Source organism: Pleuronectes platessa, chromosome 9 (assembly GCF_947347685.1).
Source record: "Pleuronectes platessa chromosome 9, fPlePla1.1, whole genome shotgun sequence".
Taxonomy (NCBI): domain Eukaryota; kingdom Metazoa; phylum Chordata; class Actinopteri; order Pleuronectiformes; family Pleuronectidae; genus Pleuronectes; species Pleuronectes platessa.
Genome location: NC_070634.1, coordinates 14,157,152 through 14,179,798, shown reverse-complemented (window position 1 = coordinate 14,179,798; position 22,647 = coordinate 14,157,152). Strand labels below are relative to the sequence as shown.

The window sequence follows — 22,647 nt, the reverse complement described above, 5'->3', positions numbered from 1 at the left end:
AATGTAGATCCTCACAGATGCAGCAACAACAAATTAATTCAAATGAAGACTCTAACAGAAGCTGAACGGACCCGAGTACATGCATTTTGAAGCGTTGCATGCGTTTGGCGCACTGCGGCCCCGTTAGTGCTGCAACGTAGCCCTAGTTTCGCATTATTTTGGAATATTTCCCTGCTGGACAGTCCGCTTCTTACTCCGTACCAGCTGGTGGCGGTAGTGAGCTTCTTGTGGTGTTATTCGTTCAGTGTTAAAGAGCAGAGAACAAGAGCGTTGGTGTTCTGGCAGCTATGACAACGAAGTTTGAAAGTTTTCAGAATGGCTTCTCTGAGGAGGAAGAAGAGGGTTTCCTCCTCTAAAGTTCACCAGAAGTCTCTGAAGTGTCATGCTCAGCTGGACATTCACACAGTGAGTCTCACACCTGCTACTGCTAGCAAGCTAACGTCCCCGTAGCTAACGTCTAGTAATCTGTGTTTATAATCCTTAGCTTTGGGCTAAAAGGTTGTAGATACTGACTGGGAACTAGCTTACAACGGATTTAGTTCAAAGAATGACGTCCATAGTTCGTCTTTACGGATAATGATGACGACACGAGGAAGTAAAAGCAGAAGTAAGAGCTTAGCTTAACTATTTAACTTCTGCTGTTGACCGTTAATCCACAAAACTACATGTTCCTCATTGTTTGGATTCCTCGTGTTTAAGTACGAGGACACATTCAGAGAATTTAATATTTTTTGTATTCGTTTCTGCTGTACACATGTATGTAAATGGTTTATTTTATGTGGTTAAATTCGTGCTTTCTCATCTCAACCACTGAATAGTTACCAGAAATATTGAGATACAACACATAGTTGATCTACCTACTAAGTGTTTGTCACTTGCGTCAAATCAGCCGACTCAGTAATTCTACTGCGCGCATATACTGACATTTATGGTAAACGCATCCAAAGCGTTTATTCAAAATAAACTTTGCTCAATAAATTCCGAGTGAGACTAGAACTAGAATAGCACTTTGAAATATCCTGAAATGATCTATTCCACAGTGAAAATGTTGGACTTCACTTTGGAGAAAAACTATTAATCTCTACAGTAAAAATGTTTAATATTCAGTATGTAGGTAGTCAGAGAGGTCCTGAACACAGGCATATCAGTCTCACTCTGAACTTATTGAGCAAAGTGTTTTTATAGAATTTGAAATATCCTGAATGATCTATTCCACAGTGAAAATGTTGGACTTTACTTTGGAAAATCTCCAAATCTATACAGTAAAAATGTTTAATATTCAGTATGTAGGTAGTCAGGGAGGTCATGAACACAGCCATATCAGTCTCACTCTGAAGTTATTGAGCAAAATGTTTTTATAGAACTTTGACATATCCAGAAATGAACTGATTTCATTGTACACATGTTGGACTTTACATTGAAAAATCTCTTAATCTATAGAGTAAATATGTTTTATATTCAGTATGTAGGTACTCAGAGAGGTCCTGAACACAGGCATATCAGTCTCTCTCTGAACTTATTGAGCAAAGTGTTTTTACAGTACTTTGAAGTATCCAGAAATTACCTACTCTTAGATAAAAATGTGTGATTTTTATGTTGTAAAATCTCATGATTGATATTGTCAAAATACTATTCATAAAAATGACACAGTTAAGATAATATATACTTTTGAGTTTAATCCAAGTCATTCTTTTTCAATTATGCATTTTGTACATTATGTCAACAGTTTATTTTGAAAACCGGACGTAGGCCCACAAGCATTCTTCCTTTAACATCGAGTACTCCGTTGTGGTCCCCTTTCTGGGCGGTTTGGAAGCGTTTACCATAAGTGTCCGTATATGAGTGCAGTAGAATTTCTGCGTCGGCTGATCTAACAACAGACATTCAAGTGTAGGCTGGCTTGACCACAGTCTCATAAGGAAGAGTTTAAAACCACAACCATCACCCAGCAGCAAAAATCAGTCGTTTAACTTAACAGAAATACAAATTTGACATTTATGCTGATAATTCTCAATTTCGACTGTCAGTCATATCCCCCTTCCCTTAAAGGTTAAACTGCTCTCTTAATTTGTGCTTATTTTTCTAAAAATAAATACATTTTGTCATTAAAGAGAACCTAGAGAGCGATAAACAACAAAATGCGTGTGTCACTGTTTACAGGTCACATGTCCAGGAGTGCTTCTGTCTAGAAAGAACAAGATCTACCTGAGTGTGTGTGTCATGGGCCAGTACAGGAAGACTCCCTGTTTACCTGCTGTCTTCCCTGTCCTCTTTCACCACAAAATGGTGTTTGTCAAGGTGAGAACAATAGCATTTCATTCAGAAATAAGGTTGGAACACAGAATATAGGACTCCTGTCTCTTTCTGGCGTCTTTGTTCAGATTTGGTTCATTGACTTGTGGTATATTTGGTACAATGTCAAAAAGATATGCATTTTATACCTCATCTCATGTTAAAACCCTTCTGGGATATTGACATCTGTTCATATTATCTGCATTGGATTAAGCACAAAATAAATCTCCTTCCCAGTGTTTTCTTTCTCTTTTTTTCTGTTTGAATCCTTATGCTTATGCTTATGTTTGTGCTTGTTGCTTACTTGCACTTGGATTCACTGCAGGCTTGAGGCTCGCAGCTTTCATTCATAATTGCTCATCTCTTTTTGAGTAGTGAGAAGCTAATTAAGCAACTGAGCAGAGTTTTGCTCTAAGTCTGAAGATGTAAATCAGCAGCCCTCCAGCATGAACGCTCCTGCCCTAACTCCTGATGGAAGAGGCCTTCTCCTCCTTGGGGAGAGTGGCAGAGTTAGACACCGGGCAGTCTGCCTCGTGTTGTTATAACTATTGATCTGTCTGCACTCTGTCTGTTTCACCAGACTTTCCCCGGCGTTGTTGACCCTGCTGATGTAGCTGACCTCCTCGAAGGTAAACGGCCCTCTGGGATTTGCTTCCTCATCTCTTAGTCCTGAATCCTTGGCTATGCAAGCTTACAGGCTATTAGCTGTGAGGCTGATCATTAGCTCACAGTCAATTTGCTCTTTTCTTCCTCTTAGCTGACACAACATCTTTTGAGCTGATTCAGTTGGTGCCTCCAGGTACGTTTTGTGATGATGCAGGTTTAAGTCTCCACTGTATCCAGTCATTAGACTGCAAAACAGGATTTCTAACTTGGTTTGTGGCCCTGTTTACTGCCTGTTTGTGTGCCTGTTTAGGGGGTGAGATCCTCGCCACAATGGAGGAAAGCAGCAGAGATTTCTTGTTCCCTGGTCCCAGACTGAGCTCAGGAGAACGAGCGGTAGAGAGAGAAATACTGATGAAGAAGTCCCCATTCTTTCCTGTAAGCTGTTTTCCATCTATTCCTTTAGTTTCTTTCTTAATCCTCCTTCTAACACCCGGGTCTATATTCATCTAAAAATGAATTATGAGTTACACGTATATATTCTACAGAGTCAAGTTAGGTCAAGAACTCTTACTGTTGATTGTGAGCATTAAACAAGATTTATCAAGTGATTTACTCCTTTTTACAGTAAAACAATAACTCACACAAAATGGTTCACATGCATGCTCAGAGAAGGAATAGCCTGTCACAGATATGGATTCCCCTTACATCTGCTGTGGTTTGTTTCTTTAAAAGTAGTTCACTCTGCGAAAACACATACAATTGTAATTTTGTAGAGATTAAATTTAGTTTGTGTTAAATCCTTAATATCCCCAGTGGTAATTAGCATATGAAAACAATAGCACTTAAGAGGAAACTGGCTGAAACTAAAATCTGTTCTGTTCCGATTCGCCTGTTGGTAGATGAGGTACGTCAGAGAACTTGTATAATAAGGAGAAGTTAGTTCCACGGTGACTATTGCAGAAAATGAAGATGCATGGAAAGTGACTGCAAACAAAATCAATTCCAGATTTATTCTTGTTGTGTGCCTCTATGATAAATGCAAAAAAGAAAAGGGAAAAAGTGTTGTAACATCCGTCAAATGCAAATATGTGCTGTGGCCTATTACTATTCTCAATTGCGCTGCCTCAGCTAACAGATTATTCATCATGATTAATGATATTTTGCACAATTACATTGAAAAGTGACTCGTGTTTGCCTCTAATTCTATACTGCAGTAATGTACAAGCTGGTCTAGTTTTAACCAACTTAAAATTTGAAAATAGAATGAATAACTTATAATCTTGAAAGCGAGAGGACTAAAAGTGAAGGATTTTTACTTTCTCCCCCCCCCCCTACACACACACACACACACACACACTTCAGTCAAACAATATAAATGTGGGCACAAGTGTAACACATGTCATTTAGGCCCGCTAATGGAACTTGCCTGAGTGGAAATATTACACATGTCATTCACATAGCCGAGAAGATTGTTGCCTTCTCTAAGTGAGTCTCCTTCTAATCTCAGTGGCTCGTACATATATGCACATGACAGGCAGGTACGCTACCAAGGTAACTTATTCAAAAGCACTGTCTCCTCGTGGACAAAGTGAGGTTATTCATTCAGACGAGATGGCATTTTCCTTGTTCATCTGTCATCTGTCTTTGCAAAAAAAAACAAAGTAAGAACCTCCTCTCTTTTCAATCACCTCAACTCTTATATCATCTCTTCTCCTCGCTTCTTTCTCCCCCTCTTTTATTGCTCCATCTCTCCGTGGCTGCGGGTTACTTTTCTATCCTCCCGTAACCGGCATATTTAAATGTCTTTAAACACCGTTCCCCTCTCTGCTGCTTTTATGTGTTTGTGTTTGAAGGCCTACATAGCAATTTAGATGTCTCTCTCTCTGAATGCCATATTATTTAAACATCACTGGAGCCTGTCACTGTTCGGCAATTTGTTGTTTTTTTTCAAGCCATGCGTAGATTGAAGTGTTGTGGTTGTAAATTGGTGCAGCAAACAAGCTCTTTTATCTGTCCCTTTGTCTTCATCTCACTGTTCAAGGTGTTGTGCTTGGTCCTTTTGTCTCTCTCCCTCTAGGGAATCTCCCTCAAAGTGCAGTTCACAACGTCATCAGTCATAGAGGAGAGTGATGGTAGAGAAGGCTGGCAGGCCTCGCCTGTACGTATATTATTTCATCACACACACACACACACACACACACACACACACATGGTATAGTTTTTTACATTTGTTGGTGCTTTTGTTGTTGATGCGTAAAATGCTCTGGAACAAGTCTATCTAAATGTTGTTGTGTGTTTGTGGCCTTTCAGAATAGCTTTGTCCAAACATAAACAGTTCAAATTCAACAAATTGCTCCTCATAAGTCGAGCAACCGTCACCACAGACAGTTCAAAGTGTCTGAGGTGAGAACACGTCGCAGCTGCATACTCTCATCTCATCTCTATGCAAGTGTTGACCTCAGTTACAACACTGGTGACTCATCTCCAGTGGCCTCTAATGAGTATCGCTCACCATCAGATTTGTTTGTTTTCACCATACATACCCACCTTCTCTTGTTGCCATGGCTACTGCATCTATCTATCCATACTGGCAGTGTTTCAAGGGTGTCCGTTCTCTCCTTGTGAATGTAATTACGCGGCGGCAGATCTGTGTTGCTGATAGCGAGACTTCTCTCACATCTGCGACTAGCTCGGAGTTGACATCATTTTTTTGTCACAGAACCAGTCGGTCAGCATCTTACATTTACCATTACAGACATGATTCTCCTCCACTGTGTCCTAGACCTGGGTTGATTTCCACTTGTCCTGCTTAGGTCCAGTTTACGAACTTAAATCGGTTTGATTACAAGAGAACTGGCTGAACTGACATTTGTCCTTCTTGTGGGTTCGGTCCAATTAAAAAGTCGCTTATCTGATCTCACGGCAACCTGTGAGATCAGATATGAGCGGAGGAAGGGGGAGGATGTGCACGGCGACCTCTGGGTCTGTTTGTGTTCATGTGTTGTTTGGGGGTGAGGATGAGAGGAGACATGGCAGACTCAGGGTTGCGCCCGGAAGTCTTGAACCAAGGGTCATGTTTTTATTACATTTGAAGCGGTTGTAGTTCACCTGGCAATTTTGTGAGCGCTCTAAGGAATTCTGCATGACACACCTCCATCCTGTCCTCATCACCTGCATGTGCTGCGTCTCCTGATATCTGACGTTGATTTGTTCATAGACAGCCCTCTCAGATAATAACTTTAAGAGATTTATGTCATTGTTATTCTTTCTATCTATCTGTCAGCTTCCCATCCACTGTTTTCAACACAGAGCTTATACACCTAATTGATTTATTTAATCATCAATTAGCACAAAGCTTTTACTAAATGATTAATGGACATTTTTGGAGCAAAATTGCCAAACAGTCTCTCTTTGCTCTTTGGCTTTTTGTTTCACATTTATCGACTTTCTATCACTTGTGAGGATGAAATTAAATATTTTTGTTTGTAGAGACCATTGCTGAATCCTTAGATTGCAGACAAAAGCTCCAGAGGTGGGCTGAAAAGAGACTCTTTATTTTTTTTAAGCAGGATGAATAAAAGTCTTTCACAAGCAATCCTCTTAGTACCACATGATCCATCACACAGTGGTTGGCATGCGGTACCAAAAACACCGCCGCGCATTTCCCAGGCTAAGCTATTTGTTTAAATGGGATGTCATTCACAGCAAAGAAGATTGTCAGAGTGTTCTCCTGGCCCCTCGGGGGATGTCTGGATCAGAGCACCGCTGTGGCTGTCAGACAGTAGAATTTCTCCATTTTCTCTTTCCTAATGGCTCCTCAGCGTAGGCATTTCCCTGACTGTCAGCCCCCCAGCTGACAAACCATGTTTTAATAGATTTAGACAGATAGCAACTTCCAAAAAACTCCCCCAAAAAACTGAAACTGCAGTTGTGAATATACACCCTGTTCTTTAGCAGTGCAGTTTTTACGCAGTGTCTTCTCCTTCTCTGTCTACTCTATTTTAAATTGCTAGTTTTTAATCCCAAAGTTATTTTGATTAATAATCCACAACCAAAGCTTTGGTCTTAATACCAAAAGCAGCTAATCACATCAGAGTTGCTTCTTCCACTCAGGAACAGTGACAGTCAGTGTTTGTCCACAGTGGAGAGGAGAGGAGCTGAGCAAGTGTGAGATGGTGGAGGATGAGTGGACCGAAGGGCATACTCGTCTTAATTCCATTAAATCAGACCACTCTCAAATGGCAACATTAATAAAGATTTATTCATAATTTGGTTTCTCTTAGAAATAGTTTTAATGTTGTGTGATTCCCCAATTAGCATTTCGATTATCTCTTTTTACAGCCAGGTAATGCCTCTTTATAATATTAGACTGGAGATGGCCATCAAATGCAATTAACATTTTATCTTAATGTATTTATCCCCGGCTGGCATTACCCACAGGAAGAGGGATATTGCATCGGAGAATGATGTTAGTGGCCATTAGAGTTATTGAAGTAATTCTGCAGAGGTTGTCTCCATGGAAGTGGCGACTGTGAGAGCTGTTGTTGTTGTAACAGTTAAGCCGAATGATTAGCTAATGGTTTAATGGTTTTCGTCCAGAGAGAACAAGTCTGTGTCGAAAGTGAAAGCACCTGCCTTAATGGCTAAAAGGCCTGGTGCTTCAGTGGAGGAATAACACGTTGGTCTGCAGAGAAATCTGAACTGCTGAGACAAATGTGTGTGTGTCACCTCGAGGTGGAGACCTGAGAGAGTAGTTTGACATGTTAGAACAGCACATAAACATTCTCTCTGTTTCTCTCTCATACTCTGTCCCTGCCTCCACAGAACTGCTGTCTTTCTCCCGTGAAGCCATCTGTAACCCTGGCCAGACAAAGCTCAGACAAGAAGTCTTCACCGTCCAGGCATTTCTCCAGGACGGATGACGGGGACCACGTCTCTTTGAGAGATGGAAAAGAAAAGCAAAATATTGAGGCGAACATTGCAAACTCTGCACCGCCATCATCATCATCCAGACATCATCCCCTTCCTTCTTCACCGCCGTCTGGCCACAGTCACCAGAAACAGAAGAAGGAAAGAAAACAAGCTTCTGTCGACTGTGGCTACCAGCAGCCCACAGTTTCCTCAAGGACTCGAGCCCTGTCCCCTTACACTCACCGCAAGATGTGCCAGCTCTCGGAGGATGCCAGGCAGAGGCTCAGCCACCTCCAGCTGGGGCCTCACCACTTCAGGAAGGAGACTGAGAGCCAGCCGCCCTTTTTGGTTAGTAACATCAAATACAACGTTCAGCTAACATGAAAACTAGTAAATGCTTTTTCATATTGTGGCTGATCCGTGTATGTCTCTAACCTGTTTTTAAAATAGTTCATTCTGATCCATCACTGTGATTTAAAACTTAATTCTATTTATTTAGAGTTTTATTTATTTCTCATGGCTTGAGGACCAAGCCAAAAATACACCAATCTGCCACCACAGCAAAAAAACAGTTGCCTGTTGTAATGTTGCAAGTGATTTATGTGTACGCATCCAAACGGAAGGATACCGATAAGAAAAGTGCTATGAGTCTTTATTTAATACCAGTAATACACATGTTCAGTAATCAGGGGTTATAACGTTAATGGGATCCTGAATTGATGCAGCTCAAACCTCAGCGGGAGCTTCCCAAATTTTGACTTAATCTAACGGGCAGATTAAGTGGAGGGTATAATAAGAGCAGTGTTAATCTTTTTACTTGGGCTGTTAATGCATTTTGACGTCATGAAAATGTTTCAGACCTGTAATACGGTCTTTTATCTTCACTCAGGGGCTGGAATGTTCTTTAATAGCACAGAACCTGTGATTAGGCTTGTACACAGTTATTTGTTAACACTTGAATTATGACCGTATAATTGTTATGAGAGATTTGCATATAAAAGGGAAGGTTTTCTGATCACACAGCCTTGGGGAATAATATACAATCGATGGACAAGAACAACATAGCCTCTAGTCCTCTACTCCTCCCCCCCTCTGTTCCCCACTGAATCCCCCACGTCCTCATTTACATGAAATCTAATCCCGAGGTATGAATATAAAAATCCACTGGCATGCTGTTATTAAAGGGAATGATTAGGGACAGAGTTGTTTGTTTTTGTCACACACATGAATGGAAACTCACTTCAATACAACTGCCGTTTTTTATTAAAGAGAGGAGCACTGCTATTTCTGCTCTACTTTTCCTGGGGGAATCTCCTGTCGACAATTAACCCTGGTAATTGTGAGTCAAGCTGCAATTAACAAATAGATATCTAATGAAGTAGCTTAGCCCCATGGTGAATGCATTATCACTGCACATTGCAGAGCCTCAACTCCTGGTTGGTGTGTAGAGGGAAGCACGTTCCTGAAGATAGCCTGAGCGGTGTTGTTTGAGGTTCTGTACTGAAGGTGATTAGTCTGTGAACATCTTTTTTTTTTTTTTTTTTTATGCCTGATTGTAATCTGGTTGAAAGGCTTTGGGACTGGGACAAACTAATATGTTTGCTGTTGTTGCTTTATTTCATTCATTACAGAAGACAAAACATATCTGTTTTTCCTGTTTAGTTTCAGAAAAGTTACACTGTTAGTTTTTTGCTGTTTAACAGCCAGTTCTTTTTCTCTCATGTTTTTACACCAGGTCTCTCATTCCTGTAGTGACTCGATGGTGGTGACTCCATCCTCCTCTCCCCACAGTGACAGCATGCATCGACGCTCTCTTTGCTTCTCAGTTAATCAAACAGGTACTGTAGAACAAAATACAAACACCCAAAGCCACCCTTTATGTTTTACTCAGTTATGGTAAATGGTCTGTATTTATATAGTGTTTTTTTTGGTCTTGATGACCATTCAACGTGTGGAGGAAAGGTTCAAACCTCCAGGAGACCTAGAGCTACTGTGATTTTATTCAACTCTAACTTGTCTTTATCTTTGCAGATTCATCCCTTCTGGGTAGTTACAGACCAAGAACAGCAAGAGTAAGTCTAATCATTACACTTTAGACAAACAGTCAACAACTTTCTCAGTGCAACAGCACATCAGTAGCAAAGTGTTTAAATGTTGTGTACTGAAGTTTGCTTGGTTATCATTATAAAATTGTCTCATTACTTTCAGACAAATCTTTTACACACACTACAAAGTGGACTTATTTACACAACTGACTCTGTTTCATTAGTTTTTTAGTGCTGTGTTGTTTGGACAGTTAAAACAATACTCTCATGTCATCCTTACACACAAAAATCTAAAATTGTCCTGTTTCTACTGGAAAAATTGTATTAGTTTCCTTGATATTATGTTTACATTTTTGTGTAAAAGTAATTTCCTTGATTTTGAAAGAAATATTTTCTTGACTTTTACCTAAACCCTGTGGCCTCTCCCAGGTGAAGTCAGGATCTGTGAGGGAGCGGTCATCTCCAGAGACACAGTCCAGACATGAAGCCAAAAACTCGGTGATAGATTCTGATCCTTCTCCAGCTGCCCTGGCTACGCCAGTTTCCAGACGTCGTCTGGATCTCAGCAACAATTCCATCAGAGAGAGGTAAAAACATTTCCCTCGACTTGACCCTGAAAATGAGCGTTCATCATCGTCCTACCAATTATAAAAGTACTGCTTATACCAGGAGTTATAAGCAGTACTTTTTAAGGTTCCTTTTAATTATCATAAAATCCTTTGTGCGGTTGACTGAATTATTTAAGACATATATCACACTAACCCAACTCTCTTTTGGCATCTGTCTAATGACATGAAAAGATCTTGCTTAGGTAATCCTCACCTTTGGGAGTGGCACATGTGGCTTGCAACGTCAGTGAATCCTTCTGCAGATCAAACTCTGCAGTCATCCCTCACACTAAAAATTATAGTTAGATATGCAGTGTTTGCTCAACCTGTTTTTATATCTTGTGCTGTATCAAAAATCTCCTCTGCGTAAAAACAAACTGACACTTTCGAACAATATTAATTTGGTTCTAGCAGCTCTGCAGCAGCAACAAGGGTCCTTGCTCAAATGCTCCTTCTTTATGAGGTTTCAGCTTCTTAGCTATTAGCTTGTTCACTACAAAACTTCCGTGTACAACATAGTCTCTGTCAGAATGTGGTCTTGTGAAAGTCTTTCAATCAGGATCCTTCAATAAACCTTTAGGAGTTGGGCAACTCTCCAGGATGAATAGTTTGAAAGGTAAAGGGTTCCCCATCCTGTGTTAAGTTAGTAACACAGGCTGCATCACAAACATGTTTCAGTAGATTTTTCTTACTGTGTAAGAAGAAGAGAGTCAGCAGCAGGTTTTGCATGTTTTTTTTAAAACTTTGTAATCTCTCCTTAAAAGTGAAGGGCTCTACCTTCAGCTGTACATGTGTGCACCACTCGCACATCACCTCTGAACTCTGAGTTTGGCTTCTCCAGCCACAAAACCAGCAGATTTTCTTCACAATCACGTCTGAGGGAAAAACATAATCCTCTTTTTTGTTGGTGTTTGCCCTGAATTTATCCTGATCCATCTGTGCAAATCATCTGTGTTTGCTTAAAGGATCTTAAAAGCAGAAGAGACACCTGTGTGAGTTTCCAATTACTGTGTACAGCAAATATATGGCAATCCCCCCAGACATTAGTCATACACTGCCGCCGCTTTGTGTGTGTGCTTGCGTGCACTCACACACGTCCAATCTTTAATTTTGATCACATTCGACAGGCAGGATGAATTCCCCTCCACCTCTTAAATTACAGAAGCTGATGTCTTGTCATGTTTGTTCATTACTGAGAGAAGAGGCAGAGAGAAAAGAGAACAAAGAGGAAAATGGTATTGATTTGTGTTTCAGCCTGAGCCTGATGCATTTGACCCGATGCATGCTTTAATACATCCAGAGAGACCTTGTCATCGATCATGGCAGCAGTGAGTTGAACACACCGATGGGACCGATGTTCCATTTGTTTGTTTATTTGCTTCTGCTCTCCTTTCCCCCGTCCCTTCAGCTCAGTCCATAAGTAAACATTAAAATCAATAAGCAATCTTAAATCGCAAAGTAAATTGTAGGAAATGAATGATACTTTTCTCTCAATTGAAAACGCGACAGGAGTTGCAGGGCGGGAGATTAGAGCGGGCCTCTGTAGATTCCCTCCGACAGGGAGAGGGGCACGTCTTGCCACGACTCTGATGTATAAAGAGAATGACAGATGCCAGTGGCAACGTTTGCCCCCTAAGCCCCAAAGTCTCAGTCTATTCATGTCTCTGGATGATTTGTCCTTGATGACTTTCTGAAGCAGGTAGTGAGTTTATGTGATTACACATGAAAAGCTCCTGTTGGACAAGACACCAGTCTGTCAGTCAGCCCCCCCCCCCCCCCCCCCTTCAAATAGACAGAAGTGAAGTGAGCAGTAATAAATTGCAGTATCGCCTCTCATCCATATCTGTCTGTCAGTGCAATCTGTCATCTCAGCACTGCCCTTGGCCAACTTCCACACACATTTATATTGTATCGATGAAACATGTTTATGCCTCCAGATCAGTTGGTTGTGTCATTTGAGAAATTACTTGTTTTGCACAAAGGGTTGAATGTAGAAGGGACGATGTCTAGCCACATCACACTGTGAAAATGTATGTAAATCGAATGATATTTGTAAAAAGATTACTTCCTGTTGCCATCACCATTATTAGATTCGTTTAGTAATGTTTCGTCTCTTGGTGTTTCTTAGGCTCCAGACCAGTCAGCCCAGTCCATCCCACTGGGAGGAGATCCACAGCCGAGTCCAGAGGATCCTGCAGACTCACAGAACAACCTTGGACCACCGAGTGAAGTTTGACCTTTAACCTGCTGATCTAGCCTCTTTCGTCTGCACTAACCTGTTGATGCATACTATCACAAAAACAATTTTTTAAACTTAAGAATCACCACTCAATTCGATATTCATTTACATTTCAAACCCCCGAGGCACCTGCTGAACAGTTTTTGTCGTCATTACGCTCAGAAAAGGAAGGTGATGTTCAGACGTGTGGAGCGGCTCCTCATCCGTCCTACCCGTCAGCTAGGCTGTGTTTTAAGACAGGTGGGGGGGGGGGACATGGTGAATGTAAGCTGCAGCTGTTAGGAGCTCATCCCTCGAAACACAAAAGAAAAACAAAGAGGGAGCCAAGAGCCATGGTAGAGATTTAAGAGAGAGGAACAAAAATATAATCCTGAATGAAAGACACAATGATATTTAGCAGCAAGTTACACTGAAATATGTTAAATGTTGCCAACGTGCACACTCTCCTGACAGAGGTTGTCAGCTGATAATTTGATCCCAGGTGTTTGTAGTTACTGTACCATGGACTCTGTTCTTTTCATTAATTTAATATTTATACCAAAGCTTTTCCTACTGCAACATGTCAGAATGTGTCATGTGCAAAACTAGACTTACCACCCTGCTGTTGTGTCCCTCAAGCAACCAGTGCAGTGTCAGTCCCACCTGGTGTTCCAAACATATTGCATTCACAGTAATCTACTGTACACTGTGACCTTGAACTTTGACTCCAGATATCAATTAATCCGTGAATCTAAGTGAACATTTGTGCCAAATTTGAAAGGATTCTCTCGAGGCATTCTTAAGATAACATGTTCCAATGGCAAAAGAGGGGTTTTGTAAGGTCACTGTGACCTTTGACCTGCGACATGTTAGTCTGACTGAACCGAGTTCCAAGAAATGTCCTCAAGGTGTTGTAGAGATAAAGTGTTCTGTCGCCGGCGCAACGGCATAAAATCCCACGTGACAGTATTAAACAAAGGACCTTGCATCTTTTATTACACTTAGATTAAATTAAGTGCAGATGTGTTACTAGATATTTATTTTGTATAAAGTAAGGGAAATATTTTAAATTTTACAGATGGTGATTACACTGAATGATCTGGTTTTCTTCAAAGCACTGGTAACATTTAACTAAATGTGCAAAGGATCTGATTAATGATCAAACTCCATTCCATGTGTATTCACCATATTGATGAACAACTCAGTCAGCAGGTGTCAGATTGTGCTGCTCACTTCCAAAGACGACACGTTACAGAAACTCCAACTACTGTCAAATACGCTGCAAAAAAAATTTTCTGTGAATCCTCAACACAGCAGAAAATGTCCGACTGATACAGATTCTTGGTCCTGTATGTATATATAATTATCAATGATTCTTAAAATGTCAACCATTTTTCTGCACTGCTTTTCCTGTGACTTTTTAATATGAAGTTAAAAATCTGGCTTATTGTTGCCGTCGCTTGTCAGTCATCTTTAAGCGACAGTAACATTTTATTAAAGCGGGCATTTTTTAAAGGTAGATATATCAGGTCATTCTGATTGATCATGAAGCAGAGCAGTTAGTTTTCTGAACAGGTATCCCTGTTGATTCAATTTAGATTTCACTGATACTCTGATAAAAACACTCCAATGCATTTTGCGATGGGTAAATTGGTGCATTTCTGACAGACTTGCCGAAAATATCTGCAAACCGATGAATCAGTCAGGCTCTACTGGGGATAGAAGTTTTTATGTACGATTATATTTATCTTGACTGCAGGTATTATTTATAACAGTATTTATGGCCATCACCAAAATGCATGTGATTTTCAATTGAAATATTCAGTTTGGATTTTCAAAGGAAGGAAGCATATTGAACATTTTTAAATTCATATAAAACCCTTTATTTGAAGTTGTTTTTATTGCTCTGCAGTTTAGGTTTACATTGCGTTTCAGTATTAATATTGTCAGTGTTTCTGAATATTAAAAAGTGTGATAATTCAAATAGCTGCTTGAAGTTGATTGTGATTCCTCAGTCATGTTTCAATGTGTTGAACTAATTCAGTTCATCTCCTGCTCATTCTGCTTTGTTTGTTGTGAGACAAATCACTTATTGTATCTAAACAAAAATCAATTAAAGTTTTGAATAATGTGACCTCTCTGTGACCTCAGCATTTGATGATAAACATCACAAGTTTGTTTTTGTCATAATTGTCTGATATTTTATTCTATGTGATAATCTGTGTTTTCAGAATGTGATGTGAAGAAACGCTCAAACATTAGTTCATCAAAACTTAATAGTTTAATGTTATATGCACTGTGTTGAGACTAATTTCTGCACAGCAAAGTGTACACGTCGGTGTGATTAAAAATATGCTTTACTTGTAAATAGAAGCCTGCACCAGTTTCACAAAAAATAATCCATAGTTGTAATATCACTTGATTTGCTCGATGTTTCAGTCGACACACAACCTCAGTCAATGTTCAGATGAAGGTCGACAAAGAGAAGGATTCAGTGAAGATTCAGGTTTCGGATCCAAAATATGATTAAAGCTTCAATCATCGACAAAAACATCCACCTACTGCTACAGAGCAGGAGCTAAATCCACTCAAAGTCTTTACATTCACTTCTTATGGAATTTACTCTTCTTCCTGTTCTTCCTGCCGGCTCCTTGTGCTGCTTTCTCTATCAGGATTTGCTGGTATTTCTTTTTGTTTTGACTGAAAAAGAAAAGAGAAAAATAAGATTTTATATTATTTACATTTAAGAGAGACGACAGTCAGTCATTACAAATACAGACAGTTGCCTTAAAGGGGATTTGCAAAATAGAGAAACAGAATGTAACTTCCAGGTTTGGATCGAGATCAGATTCACACACACACTGATGCTGTTTGTCTGTGTGGCAAAACTTACTGTCTAAACTCAGCATCAGCCAGAAGCTCCTCCACCATCGTCCTCTTCCTCTCTTTCTTGGGAATACGGGAATGATAATAGTCGACTGGATTGTCCACCACGGTGCCAACCTGTGCACCACACACAAATACAACACGGACAATTATAGTATGAAGTAAACAGTTATACCTTTGGAAGGTTAAAAGATAAAGAATTACAATCATGGTTCCAAATAAATGTGAAGGATTCTGTGGTTGTCTTTCCTGACCTGAAAATACTTGGGAAAACCGTCTCTGTCGTTCTTCTTGTAGAACCTCTTAGGGTCCATGGTGCTCCTCATCTTCAGGACTTGGAGGTCTCCTTTCAGCTCCTGAGTGAGCTCAGGGGCTTTCATATTGAACCAAGAATCTCCTGTACATTTCGCCCTCTCTGCCTGGGAAACACAAGTTCAGTTACTTCTAAAGCAGTTCTCTACGCACATACAGTATTTATGAGGACAGCAGAGGATCTCTTGTACAATTTGAGAAATCAGTTATGATTTGTGGGGGGTTGTCATGCCCTTTAAACCAAAATGACCATAAACTAGAAAAATAGCACTGCGGTTGTATACCTGCACAAACCACTGCTGTTTCCGTCTGCATAACTTTGTTTTCCACATATATATAAGTTCAGTGCCACCTTGGTCTTTGACCCATGAAATGTAATCACTTTGTCCAACTGAAGTTGATGGTATTCCCTTAAGTCGGTGTGAGATTTCATATTCAAGGTGTTGAGGACGTTTCTGACACGCAACAGATGCAGAAATGAAGGAAAAAAACTAAAATGGTAAATGGTCTGTATTTAACTAGAGCTTTTCTAGTCTTGATGACCACTCAAAGTGCTTTACAGTACAGATAATAGCCATTCATCCAGTCACACACAGTTCATACAGTTCCTTTTCTATGAGGGGCGATTCATGGTTCAGTATCTTGCCCATGGACACGTTGGCATGCGGCCACGGATAGAAAATCTCAGGATGAAAAAGCGGAGCCACACACGTAGATGTCAGGAGAGCTTTTGGTGATGAGAGCTGACCTCAGTGTTGATGTGCTGTAAACACAAACATGTGATCTCCGCAGAGAAAATCATTCTATAGGCCTCTGTCGGCTGCGCCCCCCCCGAACGCTCCTGAGATTTCTGCGTTGTCCCGCTGCGTTCATGTGTGAAAGGCAAACACCACAGAAAGTCAGGATCCATTTGTTTGGACATTCTCCAGAGTTCTTGTCTTAAATGGGTTAAGCAGCCTGACAAAGCAGCCACCCGCTCTCAGCCATCACGAGAGAGGGCTGCGTGAGCAGATGGAGAATGCGTGTGTGCAGGTGAGCATCCTGCAGTAGAAGCTGCTCACAGGAGCCATAGTTTGGTTGTTGACTACCCCCCCCTGGTAAAATTACACAGCTGGCCAACTGGCTTTGACATATACTGTCCAGGTAACAGACTGAATCACTGAGACCTTAAGAACCACAGCGTTCAGTTGTAAAACTTACTCTGTTCTTCAGTTTTACGGCTTGTTTGGATTCACTGTACGGAGGCACCGCGGCCATCTTCTCAAATTCTGGTCCAATCACACTTTTCTTCATCACCTGTGGACCACAACAAAAATAATCAATAATCAATTCTGCAGAGTGGCAAACAGTCCACGACTCTGACAGGAGGACAGATTCAAAACGAAGGAGTCACACAGTTACCTCATCTTGGATCTTCTTTTCCCCGGACGAAGTGGACGCAGCTTTTGAGTTGCTGCCGCCAAAGTTGATGTACAAACCCCCCAGCTCCTTCATTTTGATCCCCGGGTCGATGCGGGTGGAGAAATCTTTCCTGAAACAAAGTGACAGAGACTTCATTCCTGGTATTAAAATTAGGCTTTTAATTTTACTGCGATTAAAAGGCTGACACACCCGATGACACCAAGGTACAAGCAAAGATTATGGTTTTCATCTTAACGACCAGTCTGACAAAGCTTCCATATCTTCTCTCCACAGTTGGGAAAGTGCTGCTCATTGTGGGAACTGTGTAAATTCTAAGGTTTCATTCTCAGAGATCAGTGCTTATCTCTTTTTCCATCTATGAACATCTCTTACCAAAATGTATCTTTTGGGGGTTTGTTAAAACATCAAAGACATTGTGTAAAGTCACCATTGTCCTTTAAACATCATAAGTTGCAGATTGATTTACTTCATTATTTACTTTTCTGTGAGTTGAAGTACATGTGTGAATTCCTATGTGAACGAACCAGGCTGAGAATTTTCTTTCACTTACAGCTGAGGATTTCGACACGAGAAGAGGATTTTTGCGTCTTCGTCGTCATCATCATCGTCCCCCTCCTCATCCACAAACTCCTCATCCTGCTCCCCCTGTTCAGCTTCTCTGTTTTGGGCCTCCTCTTCCTCTGTTGGTCTTTCGTTGTAGTAATGTTCGTCAGCTTCTTGTCCGGGCCGCGTGTCGATCATAAACAATCCTCCCACTGCTGCGGATGCTGAATCTGACGTCTTAGACGGTCCTGCTACCTCTTCCTCTTTCCCCAATCCCAATTCCTCCTCTTCCTCCTCGTCTCCAGAAACGTCCCCCTCCTCTTCATCGTCGCTGCTGTCCAGCAGGCTGATGACTTTAGTTTTCTGGACGATGACGTCGTTCTGCTGCTGTTCGGGTTCAGAATCCACTGTGATTGTTAGCTGCTGGCTGGAAGTTACCTGAATGGACTCGACTTGGACCTCGCTGGAGTCGACCACCTGCTGAGCATCTGTGTTCACTTCCATTTTCTCCTCATCACTGGGCCCTGCTTCTACAACTGCATCCTCACCCGCAGCCTCATCTCCCTGTGATGAGTGTGTCCCCACATCAGCCGCCTCCATGGGTTGGTCGACCTCCTCCTCCGCCATGATTCCAGTGGCCTCCTCACATTCCGTTACTGTGACTGATTGGCAAGTCTCTAACGGCTCTGATGACTCTATCATTTCCTGCATCATTTCCACTTCTGAGGTGTTTTCGTCTTTTTTCTCAGCAGACAGCTCCTCCTGCTGGCCTTTGACCATTACTGCAGGCTCACTGACAACTTCCTTTTCCTCTTCATTTGTATCCACCTCATTGGACGAGAGATTAACTGTACTCGCAACAACTTCTTCCTCTTCTTCCTTTTCATTTGTATCCACCTCATTGGACGAGAGATTAACTGTACCCGCAACAACTTCTTCCTCTTCTTCCTTTTCATTTGTATCCACCTCATTGGATGTGAGATCAACTGTACCCGCAACAACTTCTTTCTCTTCTTCCTTTTCCTCCTTTTCCTCCTTTTCCTCTTCATTTGTATCCACCTCTTTGGATGTGAGATCAGCTTCCTTTCCATCTTCTTTTTCTTCCAGCGTTAGGCTCATAGGTTCCTCTGACAGTGTGCGGTCTGCGTCCTCAGTGATCAGCGTGCGTTCTAACGTGGAGTCATTTAATGAGACGTTCTCTACCATCGACTCGCAGACTTTGTTTAGAACAATTGAAAGACTTCTGACGGACTTTCTAGTTACCCGAACACCTCGACTGCTGTTCCCTGAGCCGGTGCGGCTGCTGCAGGGAGTTCCTCTGTCCGTCAGGTCAGAGTCAGAGTCCAAGGCTTTGGGGCCTTGGGGTTGTGCCCTGCTCCGTCTACGAGTGGTCATACTGTAAGTGGGCCCTGACTCAAACCCATCAGAGTTGGGAGACGGGGGATCACTCACATCCACAGTCACTGATGCCTTTCCTCTTGCTGCCCTGGTCTGTTGCCCTCTCCGAGGCGGGGAATAAGAGCAGTCCGAGGCCTCGTCGAGGTTTATAGGGATGCCATGTGCTGATCGTCTGGATCTCGTGGATCTGCGGGCAGTGGAACTAGTAACCGCGGCTCCTGTGGCACTTGATGCGCAGCTGTCAGCATCTGAGACCTCCGAATCCTCGGTTTGTTGTTTAGCAGCTGATCTGTTGCGAGCAGTTCTCCTCAGACTTCTGGTGACTCTCTTGGATTCGGACGCCACAGCGCTGCAGGACTCTGTTTCCAGCATCTGGTCGACTTCTAGTGCCTCAAGAGGAGCCATGGCCAGGTCAGGAGATGCAGAAGCCGGTTCAGGAGATGCAGGAGCCAGGTCAGGAGATGCAGGAGCCAGGTCAGGAGATGCAGGAGCCGGTTCAGGAGATGCAGGAGCCGGTTCAGGAGATGCAGGAGCCAGGTCACGAGATGCAGGAGCCCTCTTTTTCCTGGTGCTCCTGCGAATAATTTGACCAGCATTTGATGCAGACACTACAGAGGAGCACGACTCCACCCCAGACATCTCCTCATCCTCTGGACTGACTGCTCGGGGCGGTGCCCTCCTGCCTCTGTTCCGTGTCACCGGTAGTTCGATCACGGACTGTGCAGAGCCGCAGGACCCAGCGTCTGACAGGTCTCCTTCATGGGTTGAGTCCACGGGTGTGCAGGACTGCTCTGGACTGTGGAGTCTGGCAGCTCTGGTGCATCTTTTAATCAAGGAGGGTGGCGAAGATGCTGGAGATCCACGGTTACTTTCCTTAAGCTGGTGGCTTGTCTCCACAAGGGCATCATGGGTAGGACTCTCTGCTTGTTGAGCAGTTCTCCTTGATCTTCGAACAGTGGAGGGAGTGGCCTGCGTGACAGAGAAGAGCTGGTAAAAAGGTGTTTTTAGAGCAGACAGAAAAGAACAGGATAGGGCTGCTGCTATTCCACTTTTTTTCTTATTACTAACAAAGACCTACATTCCGTCTTTCTCTCACTTCTTTATCTGTCGTGAAATGATGAACTGTCAACATTACGTTACGCAAGTGATTTAATGTATTGGGGATTATTTTCTGCTGCGTATCATTACACGTTTAGAGATCTACAGCAACTTTTCAGATTTATGACGGATGATTACATCTGATGCACTTTAGGTTTATAATAGTTCATGGAAGCTAATTGAGCTCGCTGCCGTCACACAGAAAATAATTTTCAATTTAAATCAAGCCATGATGTCAAGCCATGATGTGCTATAACATTAATGAGTCAGACAGGAAGTTAAAAGGTAATTTAACGACACTGTAAGAATGATACAAATTCCTGATTATATAAGTTTTCTTGTGTAAATCTGGACGTTTTCATAACGAACTGTGAAAGTGTGAGGAATTGACACAGAATGACCCACATATATGTATAATCTACACGTATCAGATCACTGATGTTTAAAAAAAGAGGCTGATTTGGGGTTATTTATAAATAGAGGCCCTTATGTGGGAGGGAAACAACAACAACTAGGAGCTTAAACCCCTGTCTTGTAATAAAACAATATTCTAATTTTAAGGACAACTGTATAATGTCTCCGTTTGTTGTAGTGGTCTCTTTTCTAGCCTGTTGTAGTGGTCTCTTTTAATCTTTTCTTCCACTTCCTGTTAAAATGTCCGCCTCACTGGCTCGGTTCCTGATCAGATCCAGTAAAACATGTTTAACGTTAAACTCCTCTAAACAATAACATCTAACATTGACAAACTCCACGCTGGAAACAAACGTGTCCACGTGTCTCCTGTCGCCAGGTTAAAAACCACGTGACAGACTCGTCACAGCTCAGACCCAAGCTGAACATCACCTCTGAACATCTACACGTTTAAATCTCATCTGTGCTCCACACGTACCGGGACGTCTGAGGACTGGTCGGGGTTAGTTTTAGATGGGGAGCTGACACGCACTCCTCTCCTGGTGGACACCATCTTGGACGCTCCTCGCGCCTGTCCCCACTCCCTCATTTCCGGTATCAGGGTTAGACTCGATCAGTCGCGTCACAGAATAAAACAGGCCTGAGCAGACGATCACAGAGCAGAGGCTGTGTTTTTAAAATACACTTTATTATTAAAAATAATACTAAAATTAATTTGAATAACACCTATTATACAAGAAATCGAGCTCAAAGTGCTTTACATATAATATAGACAGAAAATAAACATGTTAATAAAATAAAAACATGTTTATAAAATAAAAAATATGTTGAAACCATTCATTTCAAAATAAAGAAATTCATATGAGAACAATTATTTGAAGAAAATGTTAACATTACCTTTGAAACGAAAGGAAATATATATATAGTTATATAGGAAATACAATAATGCATAAAAACAGAAAAGAAAGAAAGTGAAAAAAAAGGAGTAAGGGGCAAGTGCAAGATCTAGTTAAAGGCTGAAGTCAAGAGAAATGTTCAAGTTTTCTTTTAAAGACAATTACTTAATTAGATTCCCTGATATTTAGTAGCAGTCTGTTCAACAACTTGGACAGTAGTTCATAAAAGCTGCATCTCTGATTTTCTTTGGGCTGCATTGGAACCTCTCATAGACTTGCTGCAGATTATCTCAGTGTTCTAGAGGCAACGTAGTAAACTATAGAGTCAGCTTTGTAACTCTAGTCCATTCAGAACCTTGTATGTAAGTAGGAGAAGCTGAAAGTCACTCCCGTGTGTTAGAGGCAACTTGATCACACCCTGATCTAATCCTGCCGCCTAGGCCAAATTAAAAAAAGTCGTGGTAAAAAATTCTCAAGTTTGGTTACTGTCATTTCAGGTAGTTATCACATGGTAAATTTCGTTTTAATTACTATTGATTTGATGCTATAAAAACAAGGTTAAAAATCATGATTCACAACTGAGACCTGATTGGTTGAGTGCAGTATGGAAGTATTCGTATCCTGGATGTTTTGGCGTCATTTCTGCATAGTGGGAGGAAGTAGAGAAACGTGGACCACCTTTGATGGTATTGACTATTTGCACAACCTCCATAGACACGTACTTCTGTTGTGTTTTAAGCTAATTGAAGCCTACATTTTCATCGGAATGTATGTGCAAAGAAGAGTTTAGATACAGTGTGCACTACATAGAGTCTCCAGCAGATGGAGATGCAGGCCAATGACTGCGATCCAACTCCTACAACATCTGTAATGTAAATGTCAATTTGGCAGTGTTGTGCAAGTTCACAACTCTCATGAACTGGTTCAAAGTTCAGTTCATACAAGTAAACATGAATAGTTCACGTTCATAGTTCACCATTTAAATTCTGAACTAGTTCATA

The 22,647-nt window shown here is 41.5% G+C and overlaps 2 protein-coding genes across 5 annotated transcripts; one reads left to right on the top strand and one right to left on the bottom strand.

Moving 5' to 3' along the window:
* The first annotated feature begins 245 nt into the window (after positions 1 to 245).
* On the top strand, positions 246 to 15,218 carry spata6 (spermatogenesis associated 6). Of its 3 annotated transcripts, XM_053430265.1 has the most exons (12): positions 246 to 405; positions 2,161 to 2,298; positions 2,873 to 2,921; positions 3,050 to 3,091; positions 3,209 to 3,333; positions 4,976 to 5,056; positions 7,723 to 8,157; positions 9,545 to 9,647; positions 9,841 to 9,881; positions 10,284 to 10,441; positions 11,717 to 11,790; positions 12,591 to 12,719. In XM_053430265.1, exons 1-11 carry the CDS (start codon positions 316 to 318, stop codon positions 11,751 to 11,753), a joined length of 1,299 nt encoding a protein of 432 aa, XP_053286240.1. In that variant the 5' UTR covers positions 246 to 315; the 3' UTR covers positions 11,754 to 11,790; positions 12,591 to 12,719. The 3 variants fall into 3 exon arrangements, with proteins under 3 accessions (XP_053286240.1, XP_053286239.1, XP_053286241.1); XM_053430264.1 differs by lacking the exon at positions 11,717 to 11,790 and having other exon boundaries at positions 12,591 to 15,218; XM_053430266.1 differs by lacking the exons at positions 4,976 to 5,056; positions 11,717 to 11,790 and having other exon boundaries at positions 12,591 to 15,218.
* Positions 14,943 to 21,363, bottom strand: dnttip2 (deoxynucleotidyltransferase, terminal, interacting protein 2). 2 transcript variants are annotated; one of them, XM_053430263.1, is made up of 8 exons: positions 21,229 to 21,363; positions 18,810 to 20,210; positions 17,851 to 18,740; positions 17,280 to 17,409; positions 17,079 to 17,174; positions 15,821 to 15,985; positions 15,574 to 15,683; positions 14,943 to 15,380 (listed from the first exon to the last, which is right to left on the bottom strand). In XM_053430263.1, exons 1-8 carry the CDS (start codon positions 21,337 to 21,339, stop codon positions 15,284 to 15,286), a joined length of 3,000 nt encoding a protein of 999 aa, XP_053286238.1. In that variant the 5' UTR covers positions 21,340 to 21,363; the 3' UTR covers positions 14,943 to 15,283. The 2 variants fall into 2 exon arrangements, with proteins under 2 accessions (XP_053286238.1, XP_053286237.1); XM_053430262.1 differs by having other exon boundaries at positions 17,851 to 20,210.
* Positions 21,364 to 22,647: the final 1,284 nt, after the last annotated feature.

What these genes read in the sequence shown, in the direction of transcription:
- spata6 (XM_053430264.1), top strand. Translation starts at nt 316, where the DNA reads ATGGCTTCTCTGAGGAGGAAGAAGAGGGTTTCCTCCTCTAAAGTTCAC. An exon ending in AGAGCCAGCCGCCCTTTTTG is followed by an intron (nt 8,158 to 9,544) that starts GTTAGTAACATC and finishes TTTTTACACCAG; the next exon opens with GTCTCTCATTCCTGTAGTGA. An exon ending in ACAGACCAAGAACAGCAAGA is followed by an intron (nt 9,882 to 10,283) that starts GTAAGTCTAATC and finishes GGCCTCTCCCAG; the next exon opens with GTGAAGTCAGGATCTGTGAG.
- dnttip2 (XM_053430262.1), bottom strand. Translation starts at nt 21,339, where the DNA reads ATGAGGGAGTGGGGACAGGCGCGAGGAGCGTCCAAGATGGTGTCCACC. An exon ending in GTTTTCCCAAGTATTTTCAG is followed by an intron (nt 15,684 to 15,820) that starts GTCAGGAAAGAC and finishes TGTGGTGCACAG; the next exon opens with GTTGGCACCGTGGTGGACAA. An exon ending in GCTGATGCTGAGTTTAGACA is followed by an intron (nt 15,381 to 15,573) that starts GTAAGTTTTGCC and finishes TTTCTTTTTCAG; the next exon opens with TCAAAACAAAAAGAAATACC.